The following is a 19,339-nucleotide window of genomic DNA, read 5'->3' on the forward strand; positions in this document are numbered from 1 at the left end:
GTGTGTGTGGGTGTGTGTGTTTGTGGTGGAGCACTCCTCCTCTTCATTCATAAGCCTCCTCCTCGCCTCCATCAGCTCACAGTCTGTCGGGAACTCTTACCGGCACCACCAGGACTCTACCGGTTCACTTGATACGGATAACAGGACTTCTCTCCAGTCATGACTCGGGTTTCTCCTCCCGTCTTTGTGTTGCTGCTATGTGCGGTGAGTAACCTACCTGTGGAGTTTCTTACTGTGTTTTAGAAACTCTCTTGTTTAGTTAACTCTGTATGTGGTTTAGATAGGTCTCGGCTCTAAGTAGAGGCTCTATACTATATACTACTGTATATACTATATACTACAATATTTCCTCAATACTCTACTATACTTCACTGTTGTTATAAACCTATAGCCTAGTTATCTGCCTGGAGCCAGAGTACTCAAGTTTCAACAACTGACAAAGAATCCGCGTTCAGAAACAAGTACTTCCAGTACGGTCACCTGTCCACACCACTGGTCCTCATCTTCTGAAACACATTTACATCTCAGGCTAATTATCTTGTCTATGTTGACTTGAACAAATACCTGGCTGCCATGGCAACAGACAGGTGTGTTGAGTTTCACAAGTTAGAGACATCACTTCACTTCTCATTCAACATCATCTGAGAGCTTGTTTACATCAGCCTTAATGAAACAAGGCCTAGTAACCACAAATCCATTTGTGGTCAGTGTGTTTAGGATGAATCATAGAAAAAAAAGTGTTAGAAAACATTATTATAATTTATGATCTCTTGCAATGGTACAAACCTGTCATATTCATCCTAAAAAGCATAGCAGTAACTAATGCTGACTAATTCTTTTGAAAAAAAAAACAACAGTCAAAAAACATCATGCCAGGTGCATCAGTAATAGATTACTCAGCAGAATATGATTCATAAACAACAGTTTATTTGCAAGAGAAACAAACTCCACAGACTACGAATCAGAACCAAGTATTATGCGGTGCAGTTCAGATACCAGACCAGGTTATCATGTTGTTGCTTGATCCTTTTTGTACCCAGATCTAGAAAGAAAATGACTATTTGTACGGTTTCGTTCGCAGCCAATCACCACGAGCGTTCTTCGGTTTAATGCGACGTGTGATTGGCCCACTACTGCAACAGCTACAACCCATACGGGCTGTGCTGTGGTGAAGTAGACCGTGGTATATTTGACGTTTTGAGTTAGTTCAGCATGCCGAGATGCCACCAAATCCTCGGTAGGCTACTCTATTGGTATCGCTATCACTTCAAGGGTACTGGTTGCTAGTGGTACTGGTATCGTAACTTTTAATAATAATTATCCGACTGAGAGAAAGGATAGCAATGACCATAGAGATAATGTCTTACATGAATAATTAAGATCACGTGTGATAGCTTTCCATGTCATGCATCTGATGAGTAAGATCTTGTCCTCCCTACTCACTGAGAGATGAGAGGCCACTCCTTTCTGAGTCGACCATACCTCACGTGTCATCCTGACATGTCCATGCATTGACTGAATAGGTGAGGCTCAGTAAATCTGCTGGGAGTGGTAGGGTGTGTCGGCGCCTCCAAGTACCTGACCAGACAAGTGTCTATGTTTTCACACAGAGGGCCTCACAATACTTTAAATCTCAAGACTGTGGTGCTCTACATCAGTGGTTCTCAACCTTTATCGTGTCCAGGACCCCTACGTTGATACATATTAGGTCACGGACCCCCTATCTCAGAAGATTTTGGTTGTTAGATATGAATAAGACCAGAATTCTAGTTGTCAACTACTGTTGAGGAGATAACTGTGGAGGAAGTGAAACCTGCTCAGTTCAGTTTTTTACACATTAGAACGGTTATTTTTGTGTTTCCATTAGCAGAAGTTGTGGTTGGTACCAACAGAACCCCTCCATTCTTGGCACCACCTCAGCCGAGGTTCCAAGCGAGCTGAGCTGACACTAGAAGGTGGAGTTAAATTTTAAACAATGGCAGCTTGCAAAACTCCAGCGTACACGACACCGTAGAATAGACGGAAGTGCGGAAGTTCCTCTGTTTGGTTGCCGTTGAAATTAATCTGCGAGTGTTCTGTTGAAGATGACATCACGGCAGTTTCACATGCTGTCGCTACTGCGATCAGCTGAGAATCCCTATACACTAAGGGGGTACTACCAGCCGTGGAAACACGGTTAAATGGGCCCCACTGTTGGTTAATCCCATTAAGTCTCTGATGAAGACCGATGATGAAGGGATTTACTCACAGAAGTGGAGTTACAGGTACATCAAAATGAGGACTGATGACAAAGACAGCTCAGTGTTTAATGAAAGCCGCATCTTCATTTTAAACACGTAGAATGCTGTCGCTTCATGCTTCTCACACTGCCCACACACATGCCGTGACTTTCACCAAGCAGCAATAGACAGTATAAAAGGCGGCCGTCAGTAGGCCCTGAACAACAAGTCAGCCCCACCCGCTCTCTCAAACTGGCATGTCAAATTTCAGCCAGACTGAACTGGGCCAGAGCAGCAGGAGGTTAGAGCTGCATCTGTTCCCCTTCTTTATTTACATGAAATAAAGATCAGACTTCTTCTCAGGACTGTCTGGGCATGTACACGCTGTGCTCGACTGACATCTTGCCGACTATACCGTGTTTGTTTTGTTCTTGTTAGACCTTTCAGATTTCATTCTTTTGAGTGTATGGAGTTTCATGACGCATAGCTCCACCAGCTTCAAACTGGTTAGAGCCCCAATCAGCCAGAATAACTGGAAACGCCTGTGCAGGTTGATGAGCTAACTAAGAATTTCATGTTTTACTGAAACTGCAGTTAAAAGTAAAGATTAAGAGAGATCTACCGGACTAGTCAGCAGACACTAGTCAACTGAAAAAGGAAGCAAAAAATACTCAAGTTCAAGTTCTATAAGAACAAATTCAAGATTTCAATTTGAACAAGCTACCTAAAGGTGATAGAAAGAGGCAAGAATATGAATACTTCTGTCAGACATCTTTTTTTGCAGTAGATGAAGCTTATGAAGACAGAGGGGCATCGTATTGGCCCAAACAAAATGACCATAAATCATATAATAAACATCGATCGGAATGTGTAGCTTGTTAATAACCCCCCCCCCCCCCCCCCCCATTGCCTTCGTTGTTATGTTATATAAAAAAAACAGAAAAGCAATGTTTCATATTTGATGAACTCTCAGTAAGTTAAAACCATGTTGTATTTCTTACTATTTCTTTTTATAGTATAAAATCTTCAGCATAAATTCTCCACCATATATATATATATAGCGCCAGATCACAACAGAAGTTATCTCCTGAAGCGTAGGTCTAGACCGTATATATCATTTACAGAGACCCAACATTCCCCTCTGAGCGACGGAAAGGAAAAAGTTCCCTTTAGTTCCCTCCCATTGGCACAGCTACAACAACAATAACATAATAGAAATATGACTAATAATAATAATAAAAATAGCAGTTGGCTTCTAGCAGAACCACGGCTTAGCCACAATCCACAATCCAGGCGCAACTATAACCCATGAAACCTGCGAGAGGAGAAAGCACAAAGACTCCAGGGAAGAAACCAAGTTAGTAACATGCATGAATCGGACATGAATATATACAGAAGGAGAAGGAGAGAGAAGGAGAGAGGAGCTCAGTGTGTCATAGGAAGTCCCCCGGCAGTCTAGGCCTATAGCAGCAGAACTAGGGGCTGGTCCAAGGCAGCCTGAGCCAGCCCTGGGCCAGCCCTAACTATAAGCGTTATCAAAGTGGAAAGTCTTCAGCCTACGCTTAAATGTGGAGAAGGTGTCTGCCTCCTGGATGGAAACTGGGAGCTGCTTTCTAAGACAAGGAGCTTGATAGCTGAAAGCTCTGGCTCCCATTCTACTTTTGGAGACTCTAGGAACCTCAAGTAACGCTGCATTCTGGGAGCGCAGTGCTCTAGTGGGGTTGTCTGAGAATATGTAAAGCAGAACACTTGACAGTTTTGTTAAGGTTTCTCCCTTCACAATTAAAAGCAGTCTACAGGCTGAAAGAGGAAACACAGAAAGTCGCGTAAGGTCTCATTTTTTAGGTTAGGTTACAACCTGTCCCCTCATTTGCAATAAAAAAATGATTTATACGTGTAAAAAGTTACATATAGTACCTAGATATGCAGCTGACTTTACCTACATACACAAATGGATTCATCTGTTAAGTGAGGGTTCCCTGTGAAGTCATTACATCTATTGTGTTGCAGGCTGTTGTTGTGGTGATTATTAAGTCTGGAGACAATCTGGTAAGAAAAAGAAGAGAATGGATTCTCCCTCCAAAGCCACTGAAGGAAAATATGGACTACACTAAACTGGAGTCTATTGCCAAGGTGAGTCACTGATTAATTATACCCACTAACTGTGGAACAATCAGACAAAGATGGGACTATCTGACCACAGACATGCATGGATCTGCAGGACTCATGTGCTTTTCTGGTGCAAATGTCTTCACGTTTTTTTTGTTCTTCTGCTTTGTGTTTCAGATTCGGTCAGATTTTGAAACTGAATCAATAAATATTGACTACTCTCTGGAAGGTATTGGTGCAAGTGAATATCCCTTCCACGTGTTTGTAGTAGACCGTAAAACTGGATTAATTAGGGTGACCAAAATACTCGACAGGGAGGAAATCGATACGTACAATGTGAGTGACACATGACAGTTTCTGTTCTATTTATTGTACTTTTTGACTGTGATGTCACTTTTCCCTTCATGAGCTTCAGTGGTTGGTGCTTTTCATGTCACATATTGAGATATTTGGTAGCTACTTGCTACACATTAACGTCACAGGCAATTTATGTTTGCAAGTGTACGTGCTAAAACAAGATGATAAAGACAACAACATTTAAGAAATGCTTCTGTTTCAGCTGTCTGGTGTTGCTAAGTTCAATGATGGCAGAGCGGCAGAGACAAAGATTGACATACGAATCAAGGTCGTCGATGAGAACGACAACGCACCAGTGTTTGGAGTCATAAAGGCCGGGGATGTGCCGGAGCTCAGTGCTGCAGGTTAGTGTTTCCTCTTTTGTGGACAAATCACACGAATTCCCACCCTGATATGTGTTGGCAAAATAATCCCACTGGACCTCATATCAATAAAACAAAAGATTGTGGTTCTGTATATGCAACATTATATATTTTGTTACTAAGGTCATACTGTAAAATATACTGTAGTTCCAAGAGGGGTTGGTTGTAGATGCTACAACTAAATCAGGGAGTGCATCTTTATCTAGCTAAATACTAAACTAAAACTAAACTGCTTGTAAAGGTTCATAATGTGTGTAAAGAGCTTTATAAACAGCTTGAACTGCTATTAAAAAGGTACATAGCAACTAGCAGCTCTGGTTAACATTTTGACATCATTTGGGTTTTCAACCGTGGAAGTCATCATTCAGTATCAACATTAACGAGGGCCTATTATGCTTTTGTGCTTTTTCCTCTTTCCTTTAGTGTGTTACATCATTTTTTGTGCATGTAAAAGTTCTGCAAAGTAACAAAGCCCAAAGTCCAGGCCAAAGGGAGCTACTCTCCCCCACAGAAACACTGCTCCTGAACTGCCTGAAATGCTTTGTTTGAAGTCCCGCCTTTTCTTCTGTAACGTGGTGATGTCACCAAGTAACTCATTCGCATAACAGCTAGTTTGGCACGCCCTCGAAGTTAGTTAGAGCGGAGCTTGGCCAGCTGACCAATCAGAGCAGACTGGGCCTTTTGAGCTCAAACAGAGCATTTCTGATAGAGGGTGAAAAGATAAATAAATAGATAGATAAATAGATAGATAGATAGATAGATAGATAGATAGATAGTAACTTTATTGATCCCGAGGGGAATTCAAGAGGAGCTGCAGACCATTCGGGAGAAGTAAAATAAACCGTTTTTGAATATTAAAGCATGTAAACATATTCTAGCAGAAACCCAAAATACAAGTATGCACCTGGAAATAAGCATATGTCCTCTTTAATGAACTCAGTTTGTCTGTTCCACATCAACATTTATTGCTCTCAGTTTGCTATCATCAGAGCACACCAGACTGAAGACAGTAGAATTTACCGACATTAAATTTAATGACTGTTTCATTTAATGCTGTTTTTACAGGAACTTCAGTTATGAAAATAACTGCAACTGATGCTGATGAACCAGGGAATGTGAACTCTCAGATCGCCTATTCCATCGTTGATCAGAACCCACCTGGTGACATGTTCACCATTACCAAGGATGGGACCATCTGCGTCAAAAATTCTGCCCTGGATAGAGAGGTACAGTATGAATTGCATCGAAATGGCCAGTGCCAATTCCAGAGAACTGAAATTCTGCACTCCATCAGCTGATCAATGTCAATTGCCAATCCAATCACCAATCACCAATCACATTGAACTCTCCTGTTCTGGGTCTACCCCGGGGCCTCTTACCATTTGGACGTACCCAGAAAACCTCTAAAGGGAGGCGTCCAGGAGGGTCCTGATCAGATGTTAAACCACCTCAGCTGGCTCCTCTTGATGCGAAGGAGCAGCGGCTCTATTCCGAGCTCCCTCCGGATGTCTGGGCTCCTCACCCTATCTTTAAAGCTGAAGTTATACTTTCTGGGTCCGCTAGGGTCCCTGTGATGTAAATTTCATCATCAGTGGGCGTACATATTAGCTCTGTGTGTGCATCTGCGTACCGCCAATATGTTGTGACGTAATAGTCATAAGGACAAGTCCGGAAAAGTCCACACGGTACTGTAGTGATCTACTGCACATGTGTGGAACACGTCCTCCAAGTGTACAATATAAACATAATTACTACACGTTCGTGGTGTCTGCAGCTGTCCGTGTGCGCGTCCGCTTTGGGAGTATAATGGTACGTGTCCACAGGGGTGTTCCAGCAATGGACGCTTGATGGGCCGCCACTAGACACTCGCCACCTGATTGGACGAACACCTTCCCTCGTGGGCTGCTGCTCCCAGCTTTTTTTTTAGCCGGAACCAACACGACGGCTCGTTTGGAAATCTTTTTCTCATACATTACAAAAATAGTTCGCCGAAATGTGTTTCTGAACACATTTTATGAGAAATAATCCTGCAGTTGATGAATCTGTCTTTATTTTAGATTGACAACAGTTAGTTTAAAAGTTTCTAGGGAGTTTCCAGAGATGGCGACTTGCGTCGGACGCCCCTGACTTGCATAAAGTAGCCTAGACCTCAACTTTATGCAAATGAGGAGCCGCCAACGAGATGCCCTGTCTCTTGAATCGCCCCGTCACACTACAAGAATGCATTGTACAGCTGCTTAGAAAGATATTTTAGTGTACTGTCACCTGGCCGCCATGTTTAGAACAGTGTGAGCCAAAACCAAGCACTGCCCATCGGCCGGAGGGAAACTCCCTCGCTTGGGGCAGGATTTACTAAAGTGATATTTATGGGAATCAGTCACTGTACTGGTCTGCTCAGCTGTGGAAGGGTGTTTTCCTGTTGTTAGAGCAGGTGGTCATCAGCCAACACGTGCACTATTAGATGCATCCTTAGTGCCTTCGATGCATGTCAGACGTCAGACAGTAGTTGGTGTCACACTGATTACTGGCAACAAAACGCACCAAACAAGAACATATAAACACATATATCTGACATGCCACAGACGGCCATCGCTGCATGTACCTCTGGTACTGTACGTCCACAGGATGTCATGTCACCTGTAATGTGCATGCCTCACATGTTTTCTATAGTGCTTAAAGTACTGTACAATCTGTAGCTTCATCATTTGCCATCCTATTAGATTATTTGGGGAATTTGACTGAAACATACAGCAAAGTCCTGAGTCCCTGCTCTAACTCTTCCCATTCTAATTTCAGAAAGCAGATAAGTACACTCTGACAGTGAAAGGTCAAGACTTAAACGGCATACCAGAGGGAATGAGTGGAACCGGCACAGTCACCATTAATGTACGAGATGTGAATGACAACCTTCCCACCCTGGAAAAACAGCAGGTAGATTTCTTTCTCACACTCTTCTGTATTGACATGTGGTACTGTAGAAGAAATGGTTTCCATGAGGGGTTGAACGGTCTCCGTGTTTTCTTTTAAGGAAAACAAATTGGAAATGTTGACATGCTTATGTCACAGATCAAAAATTAAAGTCAAAGAAATGCTAATCAACAAATGAACAGAAATGAACCCTGTTACTTTGATCTCATACTGGGTTGTACTTGCAGTATGAGGGCAGCATTGAGGAGAACACACAGAACGTGGAGGTGATGAGGATCAAAGCAGAGGACCTGGACCTGAAGGACACAGAAAACTGGAAAGCTGTGTTTGAAATTGTCAAAGGCAACGAGGCTGGGTACTTCAGCATCCATACAGACCCCAAGACCAACGAGGGCGTCCTAATGCTCGACAAGGTACTGCACTTTCACTTTGGATGAATCATATGGGTTAGTATCCCAGTCTTTTGTGGGATAAATGTGGTAAGTGGTATGTTTTGTGGAAATGTATTGTATAGGCCTGTGTTAGACAGGGGCATTCTGGGATTTTACATACTTGCAGGGGTGCAGTCTTAAGATGGCAAGTCACAGGGTCGACACCAACCCAAGGCCCCCTTCTGAAGTCTCATTTGGGCTCATTTGTAATCTAAAAATAACACAGTACATTTTGTTTGATGATGTGAAGAACCAGTGAAAATGGCTCATCAATGGCACACAGCCTTATCATTATGGATGGATATAAAACACGTCTGCATTTCAGTCCTCATTTTATTGAATTGTCTGAGCCTGTATTGACAAATACACACAAACAGCAAAACTTTGTGCTTGTGTCATTTCACAGGCTGTGGACTATGAGGATATGAAGAACCTTGACCTAGGACTAGCTGTGAGGAACGTGGCTCCACCGTATGATGGATCTGCGACAAATGCTGGAGCTGGTATAGCTTTAGGAGGGGGGGGAGGTGGAGCAGGTGGAGGAGGTGGAGCAGGTGGAGGAGGTGGAGCAGGTGGAGCAGGTGGGGCAGGTGAGGCAGGTGGAGCAGGTGGGGCAAGTGGGGGAGGTGCTGGTGTGGGAGGTGGGTCTGGAACAGGGGGACCAACTAGTGCTGGTGTGGGAAGTGGGACAACAACATGGCTAGGTGGGACCACATTTAAAACCTATCCACTTAAAATCAATGTGAAGAACCAGCCGGAGGGGCCAAGTTTTGACCCCAAAGTCAAAGCTATTCCCATCTCAGAAGGAAGCAGCTACACCACTAAGGATGTTATTGCCCAATACCAGGCAACAGATGAAGACACTGGGAAACCAGCTGAGAATGTCAGGTCAGTGCTATACATGAAAGCCTCTGCAGTTAAAACTTCAATGTCAACTTAAAGTGGAAGTGAATTGGTCATCATGTTCAGCTGGTTTACTAAATAGATTTCCACTCTAATGAACAATTATATAACAGACATGACAGATATCAGCATTTAAAAGAAAAAAGAAGACCCGTCTCATCTTTCGTGGCAAGAGCGCAGCCATGTTGCAGTACCCTAGTCTGTGACGTCACCAGGTTGGTTGGCTCGGCTGATTACACAGATACAACGGTGGAGTCAGTAAAAGACGGAGACTGAGGAGACACAGGACAGAAGAAAACAAAAGAGGGGACACCATTGTATTGTTCCTGGATGTAAAGATGAGTCTCACAATGTAAAAACCGAACAGTTAATTTCATAAACTGTCGCTGAAACGGAGATCAGTAACGTTACTGACGACAGCGCTGGCTAGTGGGAGTAAAGGCACTCTGCAGCTGGCTGTCTCTCAATCTTTCGTCCTTTCCCCTCTCTGATCACCAGTCTCTGTCTCCCCATCTCCTGCGGAGAGAGGACGGGAGATGGGGAGACAGTCAGCTGGCCTGTCGGAGGACTCTTTCAGTGCCACTAGCCAGCGCTGCAGTAACGTTACTGATCTCCGTTTCAGGTTCAGTTTATGAAACGGACTGTTTTGTCCTTGGTTTTAACATTGTAAAACTGTAAAACTCATCTTTACATCCAGGAACAAAACAATAGTGTCCCCTCTTTTGTCTTCTTCCGTCCTGTGTCTCCTCGTTCTCTGTCTTTTACGGTCTCTACCGTTGTATCTGTGTAACTCAGCCGAGCCAACCAACCTGGTGATGTCACTGACTACAGTACTGCTACATGGCGGCGCTCTTGCCACGAAAGATGAAACAAGGCTTCTTCTTTTCTTTTAAATGCTGCCATTTGTCATGTTTGTTACATAATTGTTCATTAGAGTGGAAATCTATTTAGTAAAGCAGCTTAACTTGGTTGAATGCTTCACTTCCACTTTAATTGTCTACACTCCGTGGTAATAACTGACGCAGCTTGTTTCTGCTTTAGGTATGCCAAGAACTCCGACCCTGACAACTGGCTGATCATCGACCCAAAGACAGCTGAGATCAGACTGAACAAGATGCCTGATAGAGAATCCCCATTCCTGGTCAATGGGACATATTTAGCTGAAGTACTCTGCATTACAGAAGGTACACGTTTCCAACATGTTTCTACTCCAGCTTCAGATGTTTTACATGTAATACTAGTTAGTATTCTTAGTGAAATGTAGCTGCGGGACAGTATGAAACATCAAGCTTTTTGCTAATCATACAGCCTTGCCAATTGTGGAGCTGAAATGTAAAGTTTGCTCAGAGGATGGCTTTAGAGGAAATGCCGTTAAAGAAGAACACCACCTAAATGAAGGATTCCAATATGTTATCTCCATGGCCTAGGAAAGTTCAGTCAATATGTGTGAACCTGAGCTCGTCACCGTCTCAAACTGGTGATGTCATAGGGTATAAAGTGTGAAGCTGCTCTATAGACAATGAATGGACACACAGAATGGTTGTTTTCTTTTTCTTTATTTTATTGTAGTGTTGTCAGTTGTGAAAATGTTACCATAATATAGTCAGAACTTTCCCATTGGTGCTCTCAGAGTCATCTAGAACATCTCTCCCCATTCATCATCTATGGAGCAGTTTCAGACTTTATACCTTATGACATCACAAGTTTGAGATTTAGTACTCTAGTTTTTGGATTTAAGAAAGAGTTGTTCATGTTTACTAAAATTTTTGGACTGTCTTTGACCATAGGAATAACATGGATGAATTTTGAAAAATACGAACGTAGTTACCCTTTAAAATCACAAAATATTAGCCTTTCAGGAGCATAGATGACAAATGTCATGCCAACCTACCTATTAGATTATTAAATTTGTGCAGTGTTGACATTTCATCCATGAGTTTACCCAGCTGCATACCAGTAGGATTAGGATACAGCCTCTGCTACGTCAGTACATTGGCTCTTTCTGGTAAAGAAATATAGACTGTGCAATCAATCCAGCAGTCTAATTCGCACAAAGAAAAACCACCCGTTGTCCCCCAGCAGGACGAGTGAAGCGAAGAATGGAAATACAAACAAACGAAAAGCTGAATGATGATCGGTTTTTTTTCTGTTTTTTTTCCAACACAGACATGCCCTCTAAAACAGCGACCGGCACAGTAGCCATCCAGGTGGAAGATTTTAATGACAACTGCCCCACCCTGACCAGTACCTTCGAGACTATGTGTACCACCGCTGATAGTGTTATCGTGAACGCTAAAGATGATGATTACTACCCTAACGGGCCTCCGTTTCACTTTGCCGTCATCCCAGAGGGCACTCAGGGCAAATGGCACGTGGAGCATTTAAGTGGTGAGGAGGAAACTGCCAAATATTCAAAAGTTGTGTAAATAGTATATAAGAGATATAAAAACATACAAATAGAAGTTAGAAATGGTTCTTGACTTGCCACACTTTTCATAATTTTGTCCTGTTGCCTGCAGACACTGCAGCTATCCTGAGGGCCCAAGGGCCCGTGTGGCCTGGTTCATTTGAGGTGGAGTTTATGGTGACGGACCAGCAGGGACTGTTCTGTCCAGAACCACAGAAAGCGACGGTCCAAGTTTGCACCTGTGAGGATGGGGTGGTGTGTGGAAAACGAGGGGCCCAAGGTCAGATGGACAAAGGATCATCGTTAGGACCTGCAGGCATCGGACTGCTATTCCTGGGCCTGCTGCTGTTACTACGTAAGTAGGATGTCATGCTCATTCTGATGAAGGGTTGTGTGTTCAAGACAATTCCCAGACAGGTTGAGTTTAGTTGAAAAGGCCCAAAATATGTGTGTGAATAGCCACATATATGTCGGCTGATAAAAGCCAATAATGCCTGCAGAGTTGCACAAGCCATGAACAGTATATGGCCTTGTTATTCATAGGATATTGTTCTAAGCTGTAACCCCACGAGACAAAAACAGAAGTGTGACATAAAAGGACTTCCTGGGGCATTACAGTTTTTCTCAATTGTTTACACACAAATACTGGTACTTGACACACAATGACTACAACATGTAACTCATGCACCAACCCCCTGAACCAATTCTGCTAAACTACAAGCACAATTCCTGCTTTACACTCAAATTGCAGTTCTAAAACACACTTTTTTCAAAACACTACACACAATTCTCTGCATTTGGCACAATTTTCATGAAGAAAATCTCGTTTTCACAAGGAACACACTGTCATTCAAAATTCTAAAGTCAATTGCCCTACTATGCACACTGACTCATCACATGGGCAAACACCTGTCACACAGTGTTACAATTAGCAATCATGGAAAGTGTATGACCGAAATCCACAAACGCGTATACCCCTTCTCCAAGCTTTGGAAGACGCATGTGGAGATATAGCAGTTGATGCTTTTCATGGCTGGATTCGACATGCTAAGCGATATTTCCCCCGCTGCTTGGCCAGGGAAAACATTGCTTGTGATGTGGATGAGGTGCTGTGGCCAGACCGAAACAGAAGAGAGGATGCAGCATAGTTTTTTTTTTCGTTTTTTTTTTTACTGTAACTGTATACAGTAAATTCTTCTGTTGTTTTGTATGTAGACCACTGTATGTGCAACTTTGTGTTGGTTGGGATGTACACTGTGTACATTGTTTTTGTGGGGAAAATAAAATATATTTGTTACCGTGTATTTGTGTGTTCTGAGTATAAAAACAATATTCTAAAATATTTTACAACACACTTATGTATGTACTGTCTGTAGTAAGTGTAACACTGAACAAACAAAAAGGCCTAAGTCATTATGATGAATGGAGAAGAAGTGTTTTCCATTCATCATAGTGTTTTACATTGAGCACATCAGTGTTCAACTGGCTCTTATAAATGTCTATTCATATGATGGTTTGTGTGTGTCATTTGAAAACAAAATACCATTTTGAGAAGAAATAACATTGTTTTGAATGTAAAGTTTCATTTTGCAGGAGAATTGAGGGGTTTTGCCCATTGTGTGTGTGTTTTTTGATTTGTGTGTAGAGTTCTGAGACTATGAGGCATGCTTTCAGAAAATGTGTGTAAACAATCGAGAAAAACTGTAATACCCTCTACACTGTCTTGACTGGAGATTTTGAGCCCCTGAAAACGTAGCTTCAAGTATGAAGTTTTTATCCATAACATAGTAAAGTCTCTAACAGCCACAGTTTTGTTGAAGGTAAATTCTCAGATCCCTTTACTTTTAGATGTGATCATGGGTCTGTCCAGCAAATGGCAGTAGATAAATCTGTGGCCAGACTGAAGTCAAGCGAATAACAACATGCAGCTTACACCAGTGTTGGTCATAAAGAACGACATGGTTGCCTGTTATAAAAGAAAAACATAACCGCATTGTATTGTGCCAGGTCAACTGTACCTGCACCCTCTTTTCTGGAGGAACCATGCAGTCCCCACACCACATTTTAGGAATCATTAAGTTCGACTAAGACTTGTTGTTGTTGTTTTACAGTCTTTCTTCTGTTGCTGCTCTTCTGCCATTGTGGCGGGGCTGGTGGTCTGCCAGGGGGCTTTACTAAAATGCCTTTCGAGACCAAATCACACCTCATTAACTACCACACCGAGGGTCAGGGAGAGAACACGGTAAGACCAACATATTTACCCTTTAAACACACGACCTTCAGTGTTGACGACGTTTGTTTGCATTGAGTGATTTTTGATTCCAGGCAGCAGAAAAACTGTTGATTCTGTTCTCTAACATTTGGATCATTGGCCTTTTATAGGCGGTGCCGTTGCTGAACATGCCAACACAAGAGGCAGTGGTGCCCATCCAAAGTTTCGATATCCAGAAATCCGTCGTTGATGGGATGAACGGGGCTGCCTATCAAGAGGGTTTTGGAAGTGGGGCTTATGGAAGTGGGGCTTTTGGAATTGGCCAGGGAGAGTGGGGGATGATGAACAAGACGAGCGGCAGTGTCTTCCACTCTGAGTTTGATGGCAGAGAATCACAAGGAGGTGGAGGAATGTATGACGGCATGGCTCTGCCAGACCACTTTCTGGGACAGTACTACTCTCAGGTGGGGAATCATTTACATATTTCTACTCTTTACATACTGAAACCCATGGTAGGATTTTGTCATCCTGGAAGTAATTAATTTGATTGTTTTCATATGTTTGGAAAACAAATAAAAGAGGTATACTTTGAATAGCTCAACTGCAAATGTCTGTGCAGTAACAAAAGAATCACGCTGTGCACTTGTCCTGTCAGTTAAAGCAAAGGTTAAGGTTGGCCTGTACTCGTAAGAACCTATTCTAAAGAGTCCTTTAAGGTAACTAACTCACTGTGTGTTAATGGACATACTAACAGTTTATAAACACACCTTTTTGGTGACACCTCTACATTCATTAAATTAAAACAGAGTTTGCATCATGAATGCCAATAAACTTGACTGCTCAGTCAACAAAAAAAGATAACCTTGGTGGTTTTCCTTTTTCTCTTTCAACAGAAGGTGCTCAGCGATAACGAGAACCTTGGAGTGAAGGACGGTCTTTTGGTTTATGACTACGAGGGCCAGGGCTCCCTCGCTGGGTCAGTGGGCTGCTGCAGCCTCCTGGAGTCTGACAACGACCTGCGGTTCGTCGATGACCTCGGGACGAAGTTCAAGACCCTGGCTGAAGTGTGCGGAGGCAAGAAGATCCCGACTGAAGTCAAACCAGTGTACACTCCTTGGCCCAGTGCCTCCATCAACACTCAGACCTCAGTGTCAAGTATGATGACTGCCCAACAGCTGCCCCCTCTACCCAAGCCGACCCCCCCTCAGACTGTGGTCAAGGAGGTATCGGAGGTGGTGAAGGAAAGCACGGCCACAGTGAGGAAAGAGATGCCCTCAGTGAGTACAGGGATGACCATAGTGAAGGAAGGGATGCCCTCAGTGAGGACAGGGATGACTATAGTGAAGGAAGGGATGGCAAATCAAGGCCAAATGCTCCTGCTACAGCCGCAGCAGCAGCAGCAGCCTGTCTACTACACCACCGCCCCTGTGATGCAGCCCATGCACTACGTAGTCCAGCCACAGGTTCAAAACACTGTGCTGTTGGCTGAGGCACCAGCTACCAACCTGCAGGGCATGGTACTGGTTAACGGCATCCAGACTGGACCTGCCCAAGGCATGGTTGTACAAGGGCAGACAATGATGTCCAGCGGACCAGCCCAGGGCCCGCACATGATGCTGGTGGAGAGGAGCGGAATCCAAGGCGGCGGTGCCAACCTGGTCCACACTGGCAACTTCTCTGGCTCCCAGACCATGATGGTGGTGGAGGGCATGTTCCCTACAGGGTCAATGAAAGGGCTGAATGGAAGCCAGATTGGTGTCGTGCAGGGGGGCACTCTGCAGTCAGGAGGGCTTTCAGGATCTCAGAGGGTCCTGGTCCAGGAGGCAGGAAGTTTGTCCCAGAAGATTGGGTCTCTCTCTGGGCCTCAAAGAGTTCTCTACAGCAAGGGCAGCTCATCCACGGGTCCTCAGAGCGGCACGCTGGGTTCCTCTACCACCACAGTGAGTTCTATCCCCACCTACAGCAAGGTGGTGGTGCAGGAGACAAGAGAAAGTCGCTGAGTGAGAGATTGTCAGGACAAGAGAGGACCTTTCCAGTGATGCCAATCAGATTGTTCCTCTGGCCTGGTCCAGGTGGTGATGGGATGCTTGTGGGACTCAACTAATGCAAGACCGCTAATGGAGAGAGGGAAGGATCCCCATAATCCCTCTTTTAAATTTGACAGTACAGTTTTCAAAAAAGTTTGTCAATCCCAAATGAGGAGAGACTCCCTTCAATCATTGACTTCCCAAAGGTTTGGGGGCGGCCCAAACCAGAGGCAACATTCCAGTAGTTCTTCAATACACCAGACAGGGAAAATAAAGACATAAAATGTGAACGTTGAAGTGGAATAATAACAATAGCAATTGGAGACTCTGAAAATATCCCAGCAGACCTATCTAATGTCTCAACTGCTATAAACTGGGTTTGGGAATAAAGCACTGCAGCACAGCTATCTCCAGACCCCAAAAATATGTCTTGCATTGTAATACTTTTTTATTCTTATTTTTTAGCTGCGTCCAGCAGCTCTGTAGCTCTCTGTCGGTCGATCTACAAAATTTTCCCCACCCTTTAGGTGGAGGAGGCTGATATTTGGCATGGAGTTCGAGTGTGTGGGTGTGAAGGTGTGTGTTTGTGGTCATGCCAACTGGCAAAAAGGGGGTGTAGCAGTGTGTGTGGCCTATGCCAAAAAGGCGCTTAACTTGTAAACAGATTCACGTACCATTGCCAAACTCATGAAGCGCTGTGGGAGGTATCATTGCAGCAGAGTTCCTCCTCCATGGTGTAGGTTAGCCCTAAGCTTCTTTCGTAACTCATGAACCGTTTCTTGTAGACGCTTGTTGGAGGTGTGTAGATACATGTGCGAACATGGTGGCAGTTATTGCGGATTCACACTTGTTTTGTACAAATGTACATCTTCATGTTTTCTGTTGGCTCTGGCTCTATTATCTCTTGTTATTGTATGTTGTCTGTTGTTTTGCACCAATAAAAAAAGATATATAAAAACCTACTGGTCAAAATTGGCATATGTCATCGAGACGAGCACAATATGAACATGTGCTGTCTTTTCTGCTGCCTTCATATTCATCGAGTTTTTCATGTTTCTCAAGTACAATTTTGTTTTTGAAGAGCTTAACACAATGTACCACACAAATTACTGTTTAACATCATGTGCCGCTTAAAATATCTCAGTGAGAGAAGCTCAGAAAGATACACATAAGGTGTCTGAAACATAGCGTTTTATATGTATTACGGTGCTCGCTATTGGTCGTGATAGTAATTGCAGTAGCAGTGTTAGGGGTACTGATAAAAAGCGTGGTGGAAGATGGGACCACTGAGGCGGTGCATCTCTATACCTTGCTTGGAGGTCGCCCATGTCGACCAGCCGGGGGGGAGCTGGAAGAAGTTGACTCTGGGAAAGGGACAGCCGCTATTTGTAAAAACAATTTAAATTTGTGGAATTTGGCTGCTATTTGCTTGTGGATTGGACAATACATTTGTGAACACCATAAAATACTCCTACTTTTCATATACCGGTGCTGTAGTACTCAAGACTAGTTTCAAGACTACTTCTTGAAGGTCTCGGTCTCGTCTCGGAATCCACATTTTTACTCGGCCTCGACTCAGTCTCGGACAGAGACGACTCAGGATTTTTTTTCAAGACCGGTCAAGACCACGACTGTGGGGATATCACTTAATTGCCTGTGCACTGATTTATTAGTTAACACACTGTGTTTAGGCAGGGCTCAGTCTCGCCTTGCCTTGGTCTTGGTCTTGACTCAGTCTCGCCCTGCCTTGGTCTTGGTCTAGACTCAGTCTAGTCTTGGTCTTGGTCTTGGTCTTAGTCTTGACTCAGTCTCGTCCTGTCTTGGTCTTGGTCTTGGTCTTGACTCAGTCTCACCCTGTCTTGGTCTTGACTTGCTCTGAACCCCTCAAAGTCTTGGTCTTGTCTGGGTCCCGATACACTCTGATCTTGGTCATGACTTGGTCTCGGTTTAGGTGGTCTTGACTGTCAACACTGTCATATACATTTGCAAATTGGAGCATTTGTCACCAATACTGAGACTAAAGACTAAAAAAGGAGGTCATGGACCAGAAAAGCTTGATGAACCCGGGGTGAGAGGATACATTTACTCTTTTTAAAAAAAAAAAAAGTATTATACATACATGTACACACACGTAACATGACGATACCAAGAAGGAAAGGAAAAATAAATAACTAAATAAAAAGAAGAGAGCAATCACGGCTTACAACAAACATTTTAAATATATTAATGACTGACAGCAGTCGCACAAAATATCCATTCCACATTGCATGTCATTTCAGCATAGACATAATTTATTCATGGACAGTCAGACTCCACAAGAGTGTGTGTCGCGACAGAATGCGGTGCGTTCAGGAATGACCTGATAGAAGTCCAAGGACCTTCAAGGCCACTGTCCAGTTTTTGAAGAGTTGTGGCCGCTTGTTCCATTGAGACCAAGTCCAGGTATTCCTTAAGCCAATTGTCCAAACTGAAACAGTTAGGTTTCCTCACTTTCAAGAGGCTAGAGACATATACTTATTATTTTCAGCTATAATTTTTGTTCTAACCACCTCCAACTATCTTCTTCACAGTGCTTTGAGTACGCCCATGATAGTGCGTATCTGCCATTATAGGATAAATAATATGAATAAACATCGGGTATACCTAAGCCTCCCAAATTTCTAGGTGTTTTAATTTTTTTCAGACTTATTCTCATCATTCCACAAAACATATTGAATAATTTATTTATTTCCTTAAACCACTGCTGAGGAAACTTTAGAGGAATTGCAGAGGTGAGGAAAGTTAGTCTTGGGAGTATATTCATTTTAATAACTTCTGCTCTCCCAAAACAATGATAAAGGCATAGTCATCCATCTCTTAAGATCTTGATTTACAGTTTTCAGAAGCTTCGGTCCTTTCAGGTCATATATTTTTTCAACCGGAGATCTGATAATGATATTGAGATATTTCATCCCCTGTCTCTTCCATACAATGGGAGTAGAAGCCAAATCTGCTGGGTGTGTAAGATGGTTAAGCGGAATGGCCTCACTCTTACTCCAGTTAACCTTATAACCAGAGTACTGGCTGAAATGATCAATTACTTTTAGAAGGTGTGGGACTGAGTCATCTGGGTGGGATAATGTTAAAATAATGTCGTCAGCATAAAGATAAGTTTTAAATTCATACCCAAAAAGGCTGATACCAGTTATGTTTAGATTGGCTCTGATAAAACATGCTAAAGGTTCGAATGCTAGAGTGGAAATAATTGGAGAAGCTGGACAACCCTGTCTGGTGGACCTGAAAATCTGAAAGGGGGGCAATATCATACCATTGGTTTTGACACATGCAATTGGTTTGTGATAAAGAGCCTTAATCCAGTGTAGACAGGTTGGGCCAAAACCAAAT

At 43.2% G+C, this 19,339-nt stretch overlaps 1 protein-coding gene across 1 annotated transcript; it reads left to right on the forward strand.

Moving 5' to 3' along the window:
- Positions 1 to 87: 87 nt before the first annotated feature.
- LOC141768517 (desmoglein-2.1-like) lies at positions 88 to 16,913 on the forward strand. The gene is made up of 14 exons (XM_074636870.1): positions 88 to 204; positions 4,230 to 4,352; positions 4,506 to 4,664; positions 4,888 to 5,029; positions 6,113 to 6,273; positions 7,844 to 7,978; positions 8,203 to 8,388; positions 8,813 to 9,294; positions 10,351 to 10,493; positions 11,476 to 11,697; positions 11,829 to 12,071; positions 13,828 to 13,958; positions 14,099 to 14,392; positions 14,822 to 16,913. The coding sequence occupies exons 1-14, from the start codon at positions 160 to 162 to the stop codon at positions 15,926 to 15,928; spliced, it is 3,573 nt and encodes a 1,190-aa protein (XP_074492971.1). The 5' UTR covers positions 88 to 159; the 3' UTR covers positions 15,929 to 16,913.
- Positions 16,914 to 19,339: the final 2,426 nt, after the last annotated feature.

Source organism: Sebastes fasciatus, chromosome 5 (assembly GCF_043250625.1).
Source record: "Sebastes fasciatus isolate fSebFas1 chromosome 5, fSebFas1.pri, whole genome shotgun sequence".
Classification (NCBI taxonomy): domain Eukaryota; kingdom Metazoa; phylum Chordata; class Actinopteri; order Perciformes; family Sebastidae; genus Sebastes; species Sebastes fasciatus.